The following is a 15,718-nucleotide window of genomic DNA, read 5'->3' as shown; positions in this document are numbered from 1 at the left end:
ATCTGATCTTTGAGTCCATGCGATCGAAATCCATTTCTTCATGATCAGATTCAGCACGCTTCTTCCTTAAGCTTCCTCTCTTTTCTTCGATCCTGCAAAAACATCAAAATGTAATCTTATCACATCATGTATCAAGAATCAAAAATAGGAACTTACAGAGTTAGTTATTGGTTTTACCTGAAGTAGAGCCATACGTCTTGACTCTCCCATCTCTTAGATCTCTCAGGTAAACAGGACAGCTTCGTCTCCAATGCCCCTTTTCTTGGCAATAGAAGCAAATGGACTCTTTTGTAATGGCACAAGGAACTATCTCAAAATTTACCTTTTATGGATTTCCAATGTCACCATTTTCAATGTCCATTGAAGTTTGGGAGTTTGATTCACCAGACACATTTGCTTGATCAGCACGCCAAATCATTGCCGATTCAGCAGCTATAAGCAAATAGGTCAAATCAATGAGGGTCACGTCATGGTCCATCATATAGTACTCTCTAATGAACTCACTATATGATTCAGGAAGCGACTGAAGAACCCAGTCAACAGCCAACTCACCTGAAATCTCGACACCCAACATCCTTAACCTGTCAATGTGTGACTTTATCTCTAAGACGTGTGCACACACAAGTTTCCCATCTTCGTGTTTACTTGCCAATAGGGCTTGAGTGAGCTTGAACTTTTCAAGCCTTTGAACTTGTGGGTTAGGGAGAATAATTGGAAGAGGTGGAGGAAGTGAAGCATGACTCTCATTTCCTTGATCGTATCGTGGAACTTCATCTTCATTTGGAAAGCTTGTTCCAAGGGACTTGGGAAGACCATTGTAAGATTTAGACATCTACAAAACGGGAGAAAATTCAAGTTAGTTGATAAGAATCCTTGATGTAACACCCAAATGAAACATCAATGCTAGGATCCAACACAACATTCTACAACCTAGAAGAGGGATGCCGTAATCTAGTTGCAGAATATTTGAAGGTGATAATTTAATATTTATATTTGTTATAGTTTTTTTTCTTAAATTTAATGGATTCATTTAAAGAAGCCAAGAAAAAAATGGTATCTTGAATGGGATGAACTTGTATCTACCATGTGAACATAATGGATATCTCCACGGGAGATTGAAACTATCGTAACAAGACAATAGATTAGTCTGAAAAACAACATGATATTTAGTATCAAACCGATATATAATAGTTCTGTACGTCTCAAATCTATAAATACGTACAAGCATATATTGGCTATATATCCATCAGTACGGGAACCATCGGTAAAGGGAACCATCAATGTGTATTCCTAAATGATCTCATTTTTCAATTATTCAATCATTTCATTTTACCAAGTTCAATATTGGCGAGATTAGTCAACAAGATTCAAACATCGAAAAAAATAGTAAATTAAGAAAAAAATTTCTACATAAGAAAAATAAAAGAACAGATAAGAAGAAATACGCCCACCGGCCCCTACCGATTTAATAACCTCTGCTACAAAGACACTCATAAGACTAACTCCTTTTGGAATTGCATCAATTATTTGTCTATCAAAAAATTGAGCAAAGTTAGCCAATTTTATAATCCCCGCGGTAAAAAACCTTTCATAAAAAGCATCTATGTAACCGCGATTATATGACATCATATATAGAATTTTTTTTATTACCAAGTGATTAACAATTTAATATTGATCATCAACAAACATATATGAAATCTCACTAAATTAGCAACTTTTTACCCATTTCCGTGTTAGCACTTATATGTTGAAGTCTATTTGAGACCAATATGCAATTATTGTATTTTTTTTTAAGTTTACATATTTTGCTTGTGTATTCTGTAACAAAGTTAAAATTCAGGATATTAATTTTAACATAAATAGTACTTGTTTATCTTTTTAGTACAACTTACAACTAAAGTTACTCTGAAGTCTTTCCTTGTAGCCACTCTGTAACACGAGCCCATGCTCTGTCTCCATAGCGACAATGAGGTCTCCATAGCGACAATGAGCTCAAAAGGTAGATCAGGCTCCTCAACTAACAATCTCCCACTTGGAAGATGATCAACCAATCTTGCGCCACCTAAACTTACTCTTTGTAAACCACATCTCTCTATAGTCCTTCCTTCTTTCCAACTATCTTTCCAAGTATCTCAAAGGCAATTGAAGCTTTACATAGATTCAACTTCTGTAATATGATTGCCTTTTTAAACATGTCTAGTAGATTCTTAGTACCAAAGATATTCTTCAGGTTCTGAGTCCAATCCTTTATTGATTGTTTGATAAAATGGTACTTCATCTACATTATTTTTTCTTTCATGAAACACTAGATTCTTTGCAATGTGAAATGCACTATCGTTTTAATAACGTAGGACATAGTCTTTTTTCTGCACAAATCTAATATGAAAATTTTCAAATAGCATAACAACCGCTTAATCCCGACCCAATTTTTCAAATAGCATAACAACCGCTTAATCCCGACCCAATTTTTTTTCTTCGACTTGACATCAACCTGCTAATGACAACCACTACATGACAATATAAGGCCTAGTCCATAACGTATCATACATGAAGTTACAATCAACGGAGGCATAAGGGACTTTAACATTTCTTCCTTGTTTCTACCCTTCTTCACAAATGTAACTTTCTTTTGCTTTCCAGGAATACATTTATTACAAAAGTCAATAATCACACTTTTCAAATTCGGAATTCTTCGTTTCAAAGTTAACATCTTCATCTATCACTCAGTCGTATACCCATGTCTTTGTGCCATAAAGTAAATGCGTGTGTTTCTTCAATAAACACATTTCCCCCGTTGCACAAATTTCAACCATATACAATGTTTCCTATCGATAACAATGATAGACCACCAGGATCATTTTTTGTTGTTAATTCTACACATAATGAAATTTGTATGTAGTGTCGATGGAAAAAGGGTTTTAGAAATTATAATGCTTTTACTAATGACTTTTAATTTTGAGCAACTAAGCTATATAAATTTCAATTATTGTAGTGTGTCGTTACAAAATGTGTTTTTTAAAGTGAAAACGGAATCTTATACTTGTTTATTTATTTGTAATTTCAATTTGAATGTTTACAATGAATCAAAGAATAAATAATCATCAAGATCAGAAATCGATCAATAAAAAATAAAAAATATGGATATCAAGTTAGTAAGCAGGCTTAAAGGAATCTAGAGCTCTTGCATTCCGCTGAAATACCATTGGGAAACCGTTTGCGGTCGTTGCAGTAGTTGTAGATCATGTGCTTGGTTTGCACCCATCGGATCCTGTTTCGGCCAGCTGCATCAAGTCCTTGGGTACTCCATGACTGGTTATCATTTTCTGAGCTTGTAGATACTGAATTGGGACCAACTTTGTTGGCATTGGCATTGAATTTCCTGTATGACGCGGTGAAAGGCGCATTAGTCCAGTCGGTCTTCACACGCCCACCTTGGGTTGCCCAGTCATCCGCGTTCCACAGGCTGGCATACACCCTCATGGGTTGGCTCTTGGGAAATGGGACTCCAGCAGCATCATTGTTATTGAACACCCTTACTGGTATGTTATCTATCAAGAAACTGCAGAGACAAAGAGGTTTAGGAACAGTAGAAAAACATGAGAAAGGAAGAGAACCAAATGTTTATGTTGGATGCGTGACTTACATAATTCTTAGACTGTTCCATACGATGGTATAGGTGTGGAAGGCTGCAGTAGGGTCAAACCATAGGTGGAACTGCTGTTCTTTGTTTCCTTTCCCTTGTGAATACACATTGGTGTGAATTGTGTAAGGGTTTCCCGTGGAGTTGCCCAAGAACTCGAAGTCGATCTCATCGTGACCCGCACCTTGTGATGACAACTAATGTGATTTAATACAAAGACATGGTTATTATCAGCCTTTAAAAGATTAATACAAATGAGTGACAATATATATAATTCAAGATTGCAACCAATGGTACTCACGTAGAATGTGGTGACGGTGCCAGCAGAATTGCCTGGTACTAGTTTGAGTTGCATGTCGAACCTTCCAAACAGGTACTCGTGCTTGGACTGGAAACCCGATCCAGAGTATTGGTCGAGTGAAAGTGAAAGATCCTGACCTCCATTCAGAATTTTAGCACGTTCACCCCCAAAAGTGATGTCCATGTCATCGTAAAAACTTCCTGCTGATGCTGCTACTATTAGAATTGATATTAAAAGAACAGCACATAGATTAGAGTTCGACTTTGCCATTATTGCTTTTATGGAGAGAGAGAGAGAGAGAGAGAGAGAGAGAGAGAGAGAGAGATGTTATGTTTGTGGGAAGTAGTACTGATATCGTTTATATATATAGGTGTGGCTACGTTGACAGTTTTCAATAGGAACCATCCTTGTTACTGAAGGATGTCATGGTGGCTAATGGATGCACCAATATCTATTGACGCGTGCCAACTCATATTATTCTTCTTGACATGGGCAGGAGCGGTGGGTTTTTTTTTCTATACTTCTGGCATCTCAAAATTTGCAAATTTGTCATATTTGGACCGGTGGTTGACATCATAGGTAAAATAAAATTGTTTTAATTGTTAGTAGCTGGGAAAATCAAATCTTTGAAAACGCATTTAAAACATTTATCAATCACATTTAACACTATTAAAAACTAATTATATATATGTCTGTAAAGGGAACCATCTGCAGCAACGGACTACCAACTGATTAACGATTTAATACATATCGTCGACAAACATATATGAAATCTTTTAAAATTATCAATATTTTACCCATTTCGGAGTTACACTTATTGATGATAAAACCGTACGCAAATTCCCCAAACATCTTCATTTTCATTTAGTATTATTACCAAATTCGTCCATTATATCCAAAATTTTGGTTTCCCTCTCCCTCCTCGGCTTCCCCTTTAAATGAAAGCATCACTTGTACGGAATGGGAGATTTATACGAAATGGATCAAACTCAACTCTACATGCATTGAAGAAAGAAATATAGGAAGGAAACCAACATCTGGTTTTCGAGATTATGTATTCTTAATTCATTATACTCTATCCATTATTATATTATGTACAATTCTATTTTTAACAATAACATTCTTAATGTTAATTAAAAGTTGTCATAAAAAGAAAAGGTTGGGATCTTGATTGAGTTCTTGAAATTTGGCAGGGAAAGTAAATTCCTCATAGGATTGATGTTGTGACTGCAATTTACTGTAGGTGTGAAGTTGAAGATGTCGTTTGAGGACGAGGACACTCCTTAAAGAGGGTACCTAAGAAATTTACAATTATCTATCTTTTTGAGTATTCAAATTTGTTGCAATCTAAAAAGCAATTTGATAGAGAAAATTGTATCAGTTAAAGAATTTGCGTTAGTCAAAACCTTTTAATGGTGACAACTGAATATTTATATTTGTTATAGTTTTTTTTTCTTAAATTTAACGGATTCATTGAAAGAAACCAAGAAAAAAATGGTATCTTGGATGGGATGAACATGTATCTACCATGTGAATATAATGGATATCTACATGAGAGATTGAAACTATCGTAACAAAACATTAGATTAGTCTGAAAACAACATAGTATTTAGTGTCAAACCAACATCTAATAGTTACTTATGTCTCAAATGTATAAATACGTACAAGAATATATTGGCTATGTATCCATCCGTAAAGGGAACCATCAACGTTGGACTTCCAGCTGATTAAGGATTTAATACAGATCTGTAAACTAACAAGTGAAAGACATATAACGGCTAGGGTTTTGTATTATTATCAAAGAGAAGTACAAATACAATGAAAGGGAAAGACATAATATATAGACAAGCTAATTAGGGTTTCCTAGCGAAAAGGCCCAATCATAAAACCCAATACAAAATAAAGCCCAAAATCTTATTAGGCTAACATCCCCTTCAAACTCACAATGTAACAGCAATAAGCATTGAGAGTTTGTCAGACAGAAAATGGAATCGAGGAGCAGTCAACGGCTTCATAAGAATATGAGCAATCTGCAAAGAGGAAGGAACATAAGGAAGGGAGATAGTGCCCTTCTGGAGATGATGACGTGTGAAATGACAGTCAATCTCAATGTGCTTTGTGCGCTCATGAAACACTGAATTCTTGGCAATCATTATCGCACTCTCGTTATCACAATACAAAGGGGTAGGCTGAGAGATGTGAACGCCCATATCTGCAAGAAGCCATCTCAACCAAACAATCTCACAAGTGGCGATAGCCATGGCTCGATACTCAGATTCTGTAGAAGATCGAGAAACAACATCTTGTTTCTTGCTTTTCCATGATATCAATGAATCTCCAAGAAAAACACAATACCCAGTAGTGGACTTACGATCATAAATATCACTATCCCAATTTGCATCACTATAGGCACGCAACTCAAGAGAGGATGAAGATGGAAACATAAGAGTGCGGAATTGAGTACCACGTAAATATCTCAAAATACGAAGAACAGCTCCCCAATGAACAATAGTAGGAGCAGTGACAAACTGGCTAACCACATGAACTGCATGAGCAATATCCGGTCTAGTGACAGTCAGGTGAACCAAACTCCCAACAATGGTACGATAAAGGCTTGGATCTGATAATGGGACACCATCAGTTGGAGAGTACTTTGCATTACTCTCTATAGGCGTATCAACTGTTCGATTATCCGTGAGTCGTGCACGTTCAAACAAATCTGAAATATACTTCGTTTGAGATAAAAGATAACCCTTTGGAGATTGAGCAACTTCAATCCCCAAGAAATAACGAAGCAATCCCAAGTCTTTCATAGCAAAACGGTGAGCCAAATCACGCTTTAAAGACTCTATACCATCATGATCATCACCAGTAATAATCATGTCATCGACATATAAGGAAAGAATAATCCGACCTGCATTCGTACATCGAATAAATAGAGCCGAATCATGGTTACTTGGTTGAAAACCAAGAGAAGTAATCACCGTAGAAATTTTTTCAAACCAAGCACGAGGGGCTTGTTTGAGGCCATATAGAGCCTTCCGAAGTCTACAAACTTCACCTGGTCGGTGAGCAATACCAGGGGGAGGAGACATGTATACTTCTTCATGAAGATCACCATTCAAGAAAGCATTCTTGACATCCATCTGATAAATCTTCCATTGGCGAATGGAAGAAACTGCAATCAAGGTGCGAACAGTCGTCATTTTTGCAACAGGAGCAAACGTCTCCTCATAATCCATACCATACTTTTGCGCATACCCTTTCGTAACAAGTATGGCTTTATAACGCTCAACGGATCCATCAGACTTTTTTTTGATTTTATAAACCCAACGACAACCAATCGTGTGTTTTCCGGGTGGAAGCGGAACCAGATCCCATGTATGAGTCTGATAAAGAGCTGCAAGTTCCTCAGCCATAGCGATCTGCCAAAGGGGATCAGAAACGGCCTCTTTGTAGGATGTTGGCTCAGAGAGACGATGTACATTAGCAATAAAAGAGGCAAAAGCTGGTGAGTAAGAGGAATAGACAAAGTCAGGAAGTTTTGTGGACTTCTTATTACGATAAGGCCTCGATGGAGGGGGGTCTTGATGATTTGCAGGCATAGGATCAACGATAGGTGCTGGATCAGCCGCATATGGTGGATCAGCAGCAAGTGGTGGATCAGTGACATGTGGTGGATCATCAATGTCAATGATAAACGGATCAATAGTACGAAGCTCCTCTCGGGTTGCATCATGTGACTGAACAGGAATGCTATAGAATGGAATATGCTCCAAAAAGGTGACATTGCGAGATACATACAGTTTCTGATTTGAAGGATCATAGCACTGATAACTTTTCTGACCAATACCATATCCCAGAAAAACACAAAGAGCTGATTTTGAAGACAACTTATCTCTCTCTACATGAGGCTTCAAGACAAAACATGTACACCCAAACACTCGTAATGAAGAATAATCTGGGAGTTGTCCAAGCAACATTTCATAAGGAGACTTCCCCGAAGTGTACGCAGTAGGAATGCGATTAATAACATAAGTGGCGGTATGAACAGCTTCTCCCCAAAACATATTGGGAACTTGAGCAGAGAGTAGTAAGGATCTTGCAGTTTCTAGGAGATATTGATGTTTTCTTTCTGCAACACCATTCTGCTGAGTCTGTACAGATGATTGATGTATAGTGCCATCAGATGCCAATAATTGTTTAAAATCATTGGAGGTAAATTCTCCTCCCAGATCACACCGAAAACATTTTATGATAGCAGAGTGTTGAGTCTTGACAAGAGCTCTGAATTCACTATATATGGTGAAAAAGTCAGACCTGTGCTTCGTAAAATAAACCCACGTATAACGAGTGTAATCATCAATGAATGAAACATAATAGTTAGCTCCTGATTTGGAGGTGATCGGAGAGGGACCCCACACATCAGAATGCACAATATAAAAGGGAGCAACAGAATGAGTGACACTTTTATTAAACTGTAAAGCAGAAAATTTTCCCAGTTTACAACCACAACAATCAGAAATATCATCAAAATTTCAAAGAGCCTAACACACCAGTGGAAACCAAAAACTGTAAACGAGACGATGACACATGTCCCAAACGAGAATGCCAAAGATAAAAAGGAGACGGTGAAGGGTTTAAACGAAAAGACGACAAATCGACACTAGATGCAGCAACATCAACAACATGTAGCTGCTCCAAGACATAAAGCTCCCCAAGTCTACGGCCTATCCCAATCACCCTCCGAGACCGAATGTCCTGTACACAGCAGAATGAATCAGAAAAGAAGACCCAACAACCAGATTTACACAACTGACTGACCAATGCAAGATTCAAAGCAAGTGTAGGAATGTAATACACATCTGTTAAAGATATATAAGGAGTGACAATAGAACCAACACCCTCTACTGAAATGGGTGTAGCACTAGCAGACATAACAGAGACAGGTGTACGAGAAGATAATGAAGCAAAAGATGAAAAATGTGGTGACATGTGATGAGATGCACCAGAATCCAATATCCACAAGGATGAAGGAATACCTGACGTGTTGGATGAAGACAGACATGAATGAGACATGGAAGCTGACATGGCAGTTGGATTGGTAGCTAAGAACTGTCTGAACTGCTCAACAATCTGTGGATCCAAGGATGATGGTGGTGTGAAATCTGTTTCATTCTCAACTGAAGGTGTAGCAGCAGCGTACTGTGGCGGCCTAAAAGATGAAAAAGAGGGACGTGACTGTCCAGAAGACTTGTTCTGTTGTGAAGACTGAGACTGTGATGGTGATCTTGTTTGTTGTTGCTGCTGATTTCCCTTGCTTTTCGGCAAAGGACAATTTGCCTTCCAATGGTTCTTCTTCTTACATAAAGCACACTCATGAAATGCAACTCTGGGATGATTTTGGTTTGAAGATTGGGGTCGTTGTGAAACAGCAAAGACATCAGGAGTGGCTGTCTTGGGAGCTTTGTCAGCATGAGACTTGATACGAGTTTCTTCAGCAATCAACTCGTGAACAACCGAATCAACAGTGGGAAGAGGTGTACGATGCAAGATTGATCCACGCAGACCTTGAAAATCTGAACGTAATGCCATCAAGAACTGAACCAAACGTTGCTCTTCCCTTCTATCAATATAAGGCTTAAAAGCCTTCAACACATCAGGTTCTGTAAGAGCTAACTGATCCCACAAATCTGACATAGCTGCATAAAATTCCTGAACACTGAGATTGTTCTGTTGGAGGGCTCGAATATCAAACTCTAACTGATACTGCTTTGCAAAGTTAGACTGAGTATACAACCTAGCCAAGTGATCCCAAACCTCCTTTGTCGTGTCATACTTCGCCAACTGAGTACCGATAGACTGGATGACAGAATTATTAATCCAAGTAATGATCTTGGAGTTATCAGTCTCCCATGAATCCAGTAAGGTTTCATAATTAGCGGCCTTCTCGTCTATTGGTTTCTTCTTGTCACCTGTAACAATCCCCCACATAGTCTTGCCCCGCAAGAAATTTTTCATAACATAACTCCAATAGGCATAGTTTTTGCCATCAAGTTGAATACTAATGGACTGAAGAGAATCATCTCTTGGGGCCATATTTCAATATCAGTCAAACAGTAAATACGAGTAGCAGCAAAAATGATCAAGATCTCGAAATCAACAAAGACGAAACGAAACCCTCAAAACCGACAAATGAACAAATCAAACCAAACCGAATACAGCAACGAGCAAAAAAAAGATACCCAAAATTGCAAATGGTGGCAATGAACAGTGCACGTGAACAATACCGATGAACAGTGCGATGAACAGTAACCGTGATCAACAGTACCGGTGAACAGTAACGCCGATGAACAGTAATCGTCAGTGAACAATAACGCCCGTGAACAGTAATCGCTGTGAACAGTAACGCCGATGAACAGGAATCGTGAACAGTAACACCTATGAATAGTAACTCGATGAACAGTAACTCGCTCCCCAAAAACGAAAAAGTACAGATAATCAACCGAGCTCTGATACCATGTAAACTAACAAGTGAAAGACATATAACAACTAGGGTTTCGTATTATTATCAAAGAGAAGTACAAATACAATGAAAGGGAAAGACATAATATATAGACAAGCTAATTAGGGTTTCCTAGCGAAAAGGCCCAATCATAAAACCCAATACAAAATAAAGCCCAAAATCTTATTAGGCTAACCAGATCATCGACAAACATATATGAAATCTTCCTAATTTAGCACATTTTTCCCATTTTGGTGTTAAAACTTATATGTTGAAGTCTATTTGAGCCCAATATGCAATTTTTGTATGTTTATTAAGTTTTCATTTGTGCTTGCATCTTCTGTAACAAAGTTAAAAGTCCGGACCTTAATTTTTAGATAAATAAACTACTAGAAAAATATCCTTTAATGATACGAATTGTGTGTCATAAAAGGGTACAGATGACACGCAAATGCGTGTCAAGGAAGGGTCTATCATAAAGGAAGACGACACGTATTTATGTGTCGTAACCTTACGACGCGCATTTACGACACGCAATACGTATCATTAAAGTCTTTGTCATAAAGAAAGACGACACACATTTTTGCTTGTCATAATTTTAAATGTTTAAAAAAAATATTTTTTTATGTAGATTTAATAATTTTCAAATTAGATGACAATTAATGTCTCATAATATAAAATAACATATCATACAAAAAAAGACAATCCACTTAAAAACATATAGTATGTCAAATAATAATAATCATTCCAATGCTTAAATAAATGTAATACAAAAACTATTTCATCATATCTTATCAATTCCCCTAGCAATACACCATCTCCAATTAAGACATGTATTCAGACCAATTTACCTACCACAAATGCAACATTTGAAACACGAGACCCAACTGATCAATAGTCTTTTTCGTATTAAAAAGCACAGACCTAATGGAAAATTAAGAACGTTAACACTAAAACATCAAAAAAAAACCCATCAAACTAATTAAAAAGTAACAATCGGATTTTGTAACAAACGAAAACAATTTCCAATTTCCAATTTCCAATCATAATCAATATTTCAAAGCTAAAAACTTTTAAAAAATAATATAATTATAAAGCGAATAAGTTCTTACCGAGTTAGTGAGAGGGAGACAGAGAGAGCGAGAGATACAGAGAGATCAGGTACATTGGAGAGAAGATTAGGCGACATCAATGCTCACTTTGGTCTCCAGTAACGACCTTTACTCCGGCAAACACAGCTGAACAATGGAGAGAAGATTTTAGGCGGGGCAAATCAGAGGAGTCATGAGAGAACGAGTGTTAATGAAGAAGAAAGAGAGAATAAGATATGATGTTTGTAAACAAGGAGATTTAATGAACCCTAAAAACCTAAACACTAATATGTATTTTGTTAATAGGAAGGTTGGAGTTGATACCATGGCCGCAGAGCTCCAAAAACATGAAAGGGAGATGGACAACCGCAAAACGCCATTACGGTTTCTTCGGTAGATGATTTTACAGAAGAAGGAGGAGACGCATCATAGACATCAAAAAGGAAAATGGGAGATGATCAGAGAACAAGGCGACGGGGTTTTTAATTTTTAGGGATCTCATTCTCCCCCCCCCCCTAGTTATTTAAGGATGGAAAATGCGCGTCTTTCTTTCATGAAAAATTTTCAAAGCGACATGCTTGTTTTGATAGGTGCCCTCCGTGTTTTTTATTTTTATTCTTTTTGTTGTACACTAATTTTACGGCACGCAAAAACGCGTGTTCTGTATCCTTCAATTTTTGGGAGAGCTGACATTATTTTTAGGGCACACACTTTTACGTATCATAAATCAGTGTGTGTCATGGTTCGCATGTCATTAAAGGGCTGTTTTCTAGTAGTGATAGAACTTTTTTATTTTTTTAGTACAACTTACACCTAAAGTTACCGGGAAGTCTTTCCTTGTTGCAACTGCGTAACAGGAGTCCATTCCTTTGTCATCATAGCGACAATGTGGTTGAAAGAAAGATCAGGCTCCTCAACTCACAATCTCCTAGTTGGAAGATGATCAACCAATCTTCCACCACCTAAACCTAATCTTTGTAAACCACATCTCTATATAGGCCTTCCTTCTTTCCAACTATCTCTCCAAGTATCTGGAAGCCAGTTGAAGCTTTACATAGATTCAACTTCTGTAACATGATTGCCTTGGAAAACATGTCTACTAGATTCTTAGTACCAAGGATCTTCTTCAGGTTTCGAGTCTAGTGGCTTATTGATTGTTTGATAAAGTGGTACTTCATCTACACATATTTTGTTCTTTCATAAATAACTAGATTCTTTGCATGATGATATGCACTATGGTTTTAATAACGTAGGGCATAGTCTTTTTTGTACCCAAATCTAATATGAAAATTTTCAACCAGATAAGTTCTAAGGACAAATTTTTCAATTTCCATTCATTATGCTTATGTGGTTAATAGTGATAGGTTTTATACAAACAATCCTATGTGTGCATGCAACCCTAATTGGATCTATGTTTTCACTATTAGACATACAACTTCATGAACACAAAAAGAAACCTGGAATACTCCTATGATTTTCGAAATCCACAAAGGAGAATAGAATACATTTTTTTTGTTGTTATATAGCAATAACAACTAGTTCCTTGAATTTCCTTAGCTCTTGAAAGCAAGTACCACAAGTGTAGTACCTCTAATGGCTCACAAACACACTAGGTAAAAGGATGAATATGGGAGAGAGGAGAGAAGGGTATCTTGCTCTAAAATTCGTCCCTTTTAGGGTTTCCCAAGGCTTGGACGAATTCTAGTGCCTTAGGGTGCTATTTATACTGGAGGCTAGCTAGGGTTTCAAGGTGGAAACCCTAATCCCTTAGCTTAAGGCCCAAGCAAATCCATGGACTCCTTTCCTTAAGCCCTTGGACGAAAACTCCGAGATCCTTCTAGGATTTTCGTTCAAGCCTTAATAAAGGTGATCCAATAGCCCAAAGTCTCAACTATCAAATAATTACAAAACAACCCCTGTACTTTTAATTAATTCCTTTAATCCCGAAATTAATTCCTAATTAATTTCTGATTAAATACTAATTAATAATATGATTCCAAATTAATATATTATTCATATAATATATTAACAAATCATATTTATACCCCAATTTATTATTCTTAACAATAAACCAGCCTCTCTCCTTAACAGTCATCTTGTCTAGTCACCAGTGTGAAGGCAACCCAAAAGGACCATGCTCACAATCGGGTCAAGTACATACCAAAATAGTTATGGACTTAGACACTAATCCAACAGTCTCCCACTTGGATAAGTCTAATAACTATTTTGCATAACTTTAGAACCTGATCAGCAATCGTAGCTTTCAAAAGTCGCTGTCAACTCTGATCTTATCAGATACGCGTGTCCTTTAGATAAGGGATTATATATTCCTCCATTCTCAAAATACCGTATAGACACAAGACATGAATTTTAATCATTCTCTCTATATTGTTTCCCGACTTCCAATTTATGACGACTGACAAAAGACAACAATTGAACACATCAACTTAGTCCCGGCTTGGCCAAGCACTTAGGGTGTCATCACTAAATCATCGAGGGGCCCACAAATATCGCTTTTATCCCGCTTTGGGTAAAAGGAATGGATAAACTTCGACTCAAATGCTCACTTGCACCTACTAATTGAATCACACACAATAATAAGTTTTATAACACCAAGTTACTGGTGCGTTTACTTATCATCAATGTGCAACCGACCAGCAAATAACAACTCACACGTCTTGGTTTCAAGAATATATAATGTTATCGTCTCACTAATCACTCGTGATAAAACCATGAAGTGATTCAAGTGAGCGTGGGTTTAATCCAATACTTTAATCTTATCAAAGCACTCATGAACTCTGCAGCAAACTTGTGCTATGTCTAAACACTTTAGACAATCTACATACAAATTCATGACAATCTTCCTTCATACCTACTTCCATCGTATGACCGACTGTGGAGGTTCGAATAACCCAGTTATTCTGGAAGTCAAAACATGCAGAGTGAAACGCAATAATAATATTAATCCTATATGGCCCCAAAACTTTTGAGCGTAAATAAAACACTTTTATTTAAACACCATATTGATTACTCATTATTCATTGTTTACTGTTTCAGAAAATCAACTTATTACTCGAATTATAACCACAATTGTCCCATGCTCCAAGCATGCACACTTTGGTTTCCTATGGTCCATACTTTGTGAAATAGATCAATTGAAAAACTTTTCCAATGAAACTAATTTCACAATCCCCAATCCTTATTATTAGTATAAGAATACCAAATTCTTGCCACTTTTAGAATATGTCAGATTCTAACATTTTATGCAATGATTCTTTCGTAATGTCATAGCACAAAAGTCACCAAGACCCGGCTAATGAAATTACAAGGTATTCTATCGGAAATTCTTACAAGACAATTCCATAGACGTGAAGTCTCACATTCAAAGTACATTCCTTTGAACATCCTTCTCGCATAAAAGTTTCTAATCTAGACATATTTCTTAATATCCAACTCCTATTAATGGAAACATTTCCATATTTGCCATATGAAAACTCATTCTTAATAGAATCATATCTATTCATAATAATGTCAATATAGTCCATCCAGTACTATACTTCCAACTACTCACAAGCGAAAAATCCTCAGTGAACCTCAGATCGTCCTTTGATAGTTGTTTAATTATTTTAGTCAAAACCGATTCTAGTCCCTTTTTCCCTCTTAATGCCCTATGCATTTGGAAAATTTTAGAATGGTCAAATATTACAGCATATGCAATCGATCCTATACCCGAAGCGTATTGGACACGATGCATAATGTCTCACATAAAGACATGATACTTTATCAGTCTTTTGCCATAATATTTTGTTAGCCATGTTCTCACAATTCGAACTATGAAGAGGGATGCGGTAATCATAATCGAATTTTGAGAACGTGCTATGTATCCTTGACTAAATTTTATTAACATTTCTTGATCTAAGCTTTTAGATTTTGAAACGAAGTATAATATTCTCTCCCTTAATTATAGCAAAACAACTTTTCAACCCCTACAACTTTGCAAGTTAATCTTTGTTTTCTATAGTTAATATTGCTAACTCGCAATACTTGAAATAATAATCATGCTCCCACTAACACAATGATTATTTCCATACAAGCATAACACTTATGCACCCACTAGCTTTGACATGTATTCAGAAAACACTTGAACTTCTAGAAAACAATGCTTATTGAATTCCTTAAGT

General features: G+C 36.8%; 1 protein-coding gene across 1 annotated transcript; it reads right to left on the bottom strand.

Moving 5' to 3' along the window:
• Positions 1-3,029: 3,029 nt before the first annotated feature.
• LOC145123292 (xyloglucan endotransglucosylase protein 1-like) lies at positions 3,030-4,260 on the bottom strand. The gene is made up of 3 exons (XM_079058506.1): positions 3,942-4,260; positions 3,644-3,837; positions 3,030-3,559 (listed from the first exon to the last, which is right to left on the bottom strand). The coding sequence occupies exons 1-3, from the start codon at positions 4,209-4,211 to the stop codon at positions 3,163-3,165; spliced, it is 861 nt and encodes a 286-aa protein (XP_078914632.1). The 5' UTR covers positions 4,212-4,260; the 3' UTR covers positions 3,030-3,162.
• Between the last annotated feature and the right edge of the window lie 11,458 nt (positions 4,261-15,718).

This window comes from Lactuca virosa, chromosome 7 (assembly GCF_052849685.1).
Source record: "Lactuca virosa cultivar CGN04683 chromosome 7, Lactuca_virosa_CGN04683_v6, whole genome shotgun sequence".
NCBI lineage: Eukaryota > Viridiplantae > Streptophyta > Magnoliopsida > Asterales > Asteraceae > Lactuca > Lactuca virosa.
This window is presented reverse-complemented; position numbering and strand designations above follow the sequence as displayed.

What these genes read in the sequence shown, in the direction of transcription:
- LOC145123292 (XM_079058506.1), bottom strand. Translation starts at nt 4,211, where the DNA reads ATGGCAAAGTCGAACTCTAATCTATGTGCTGTTCTTTTAATATCAATT. An exon ending in GCACCGTCACCACATTCTAC is followed by an intron (nt 3,838 to 3,941) that starts GTGAGTACCATT and finishes AAATCACATTAG; the next exon opens with TTGTCATCACAAGGTGCGGG. An exon ending in TGGAACAGTCTAAGAATTAT is followed by an intron (nt 3,560 to 3,643) that starts GTAAGTCACGCA and finishes TTGTCTCTGCAG; the next exon opens with TTTCTTGATAGATAACATAC.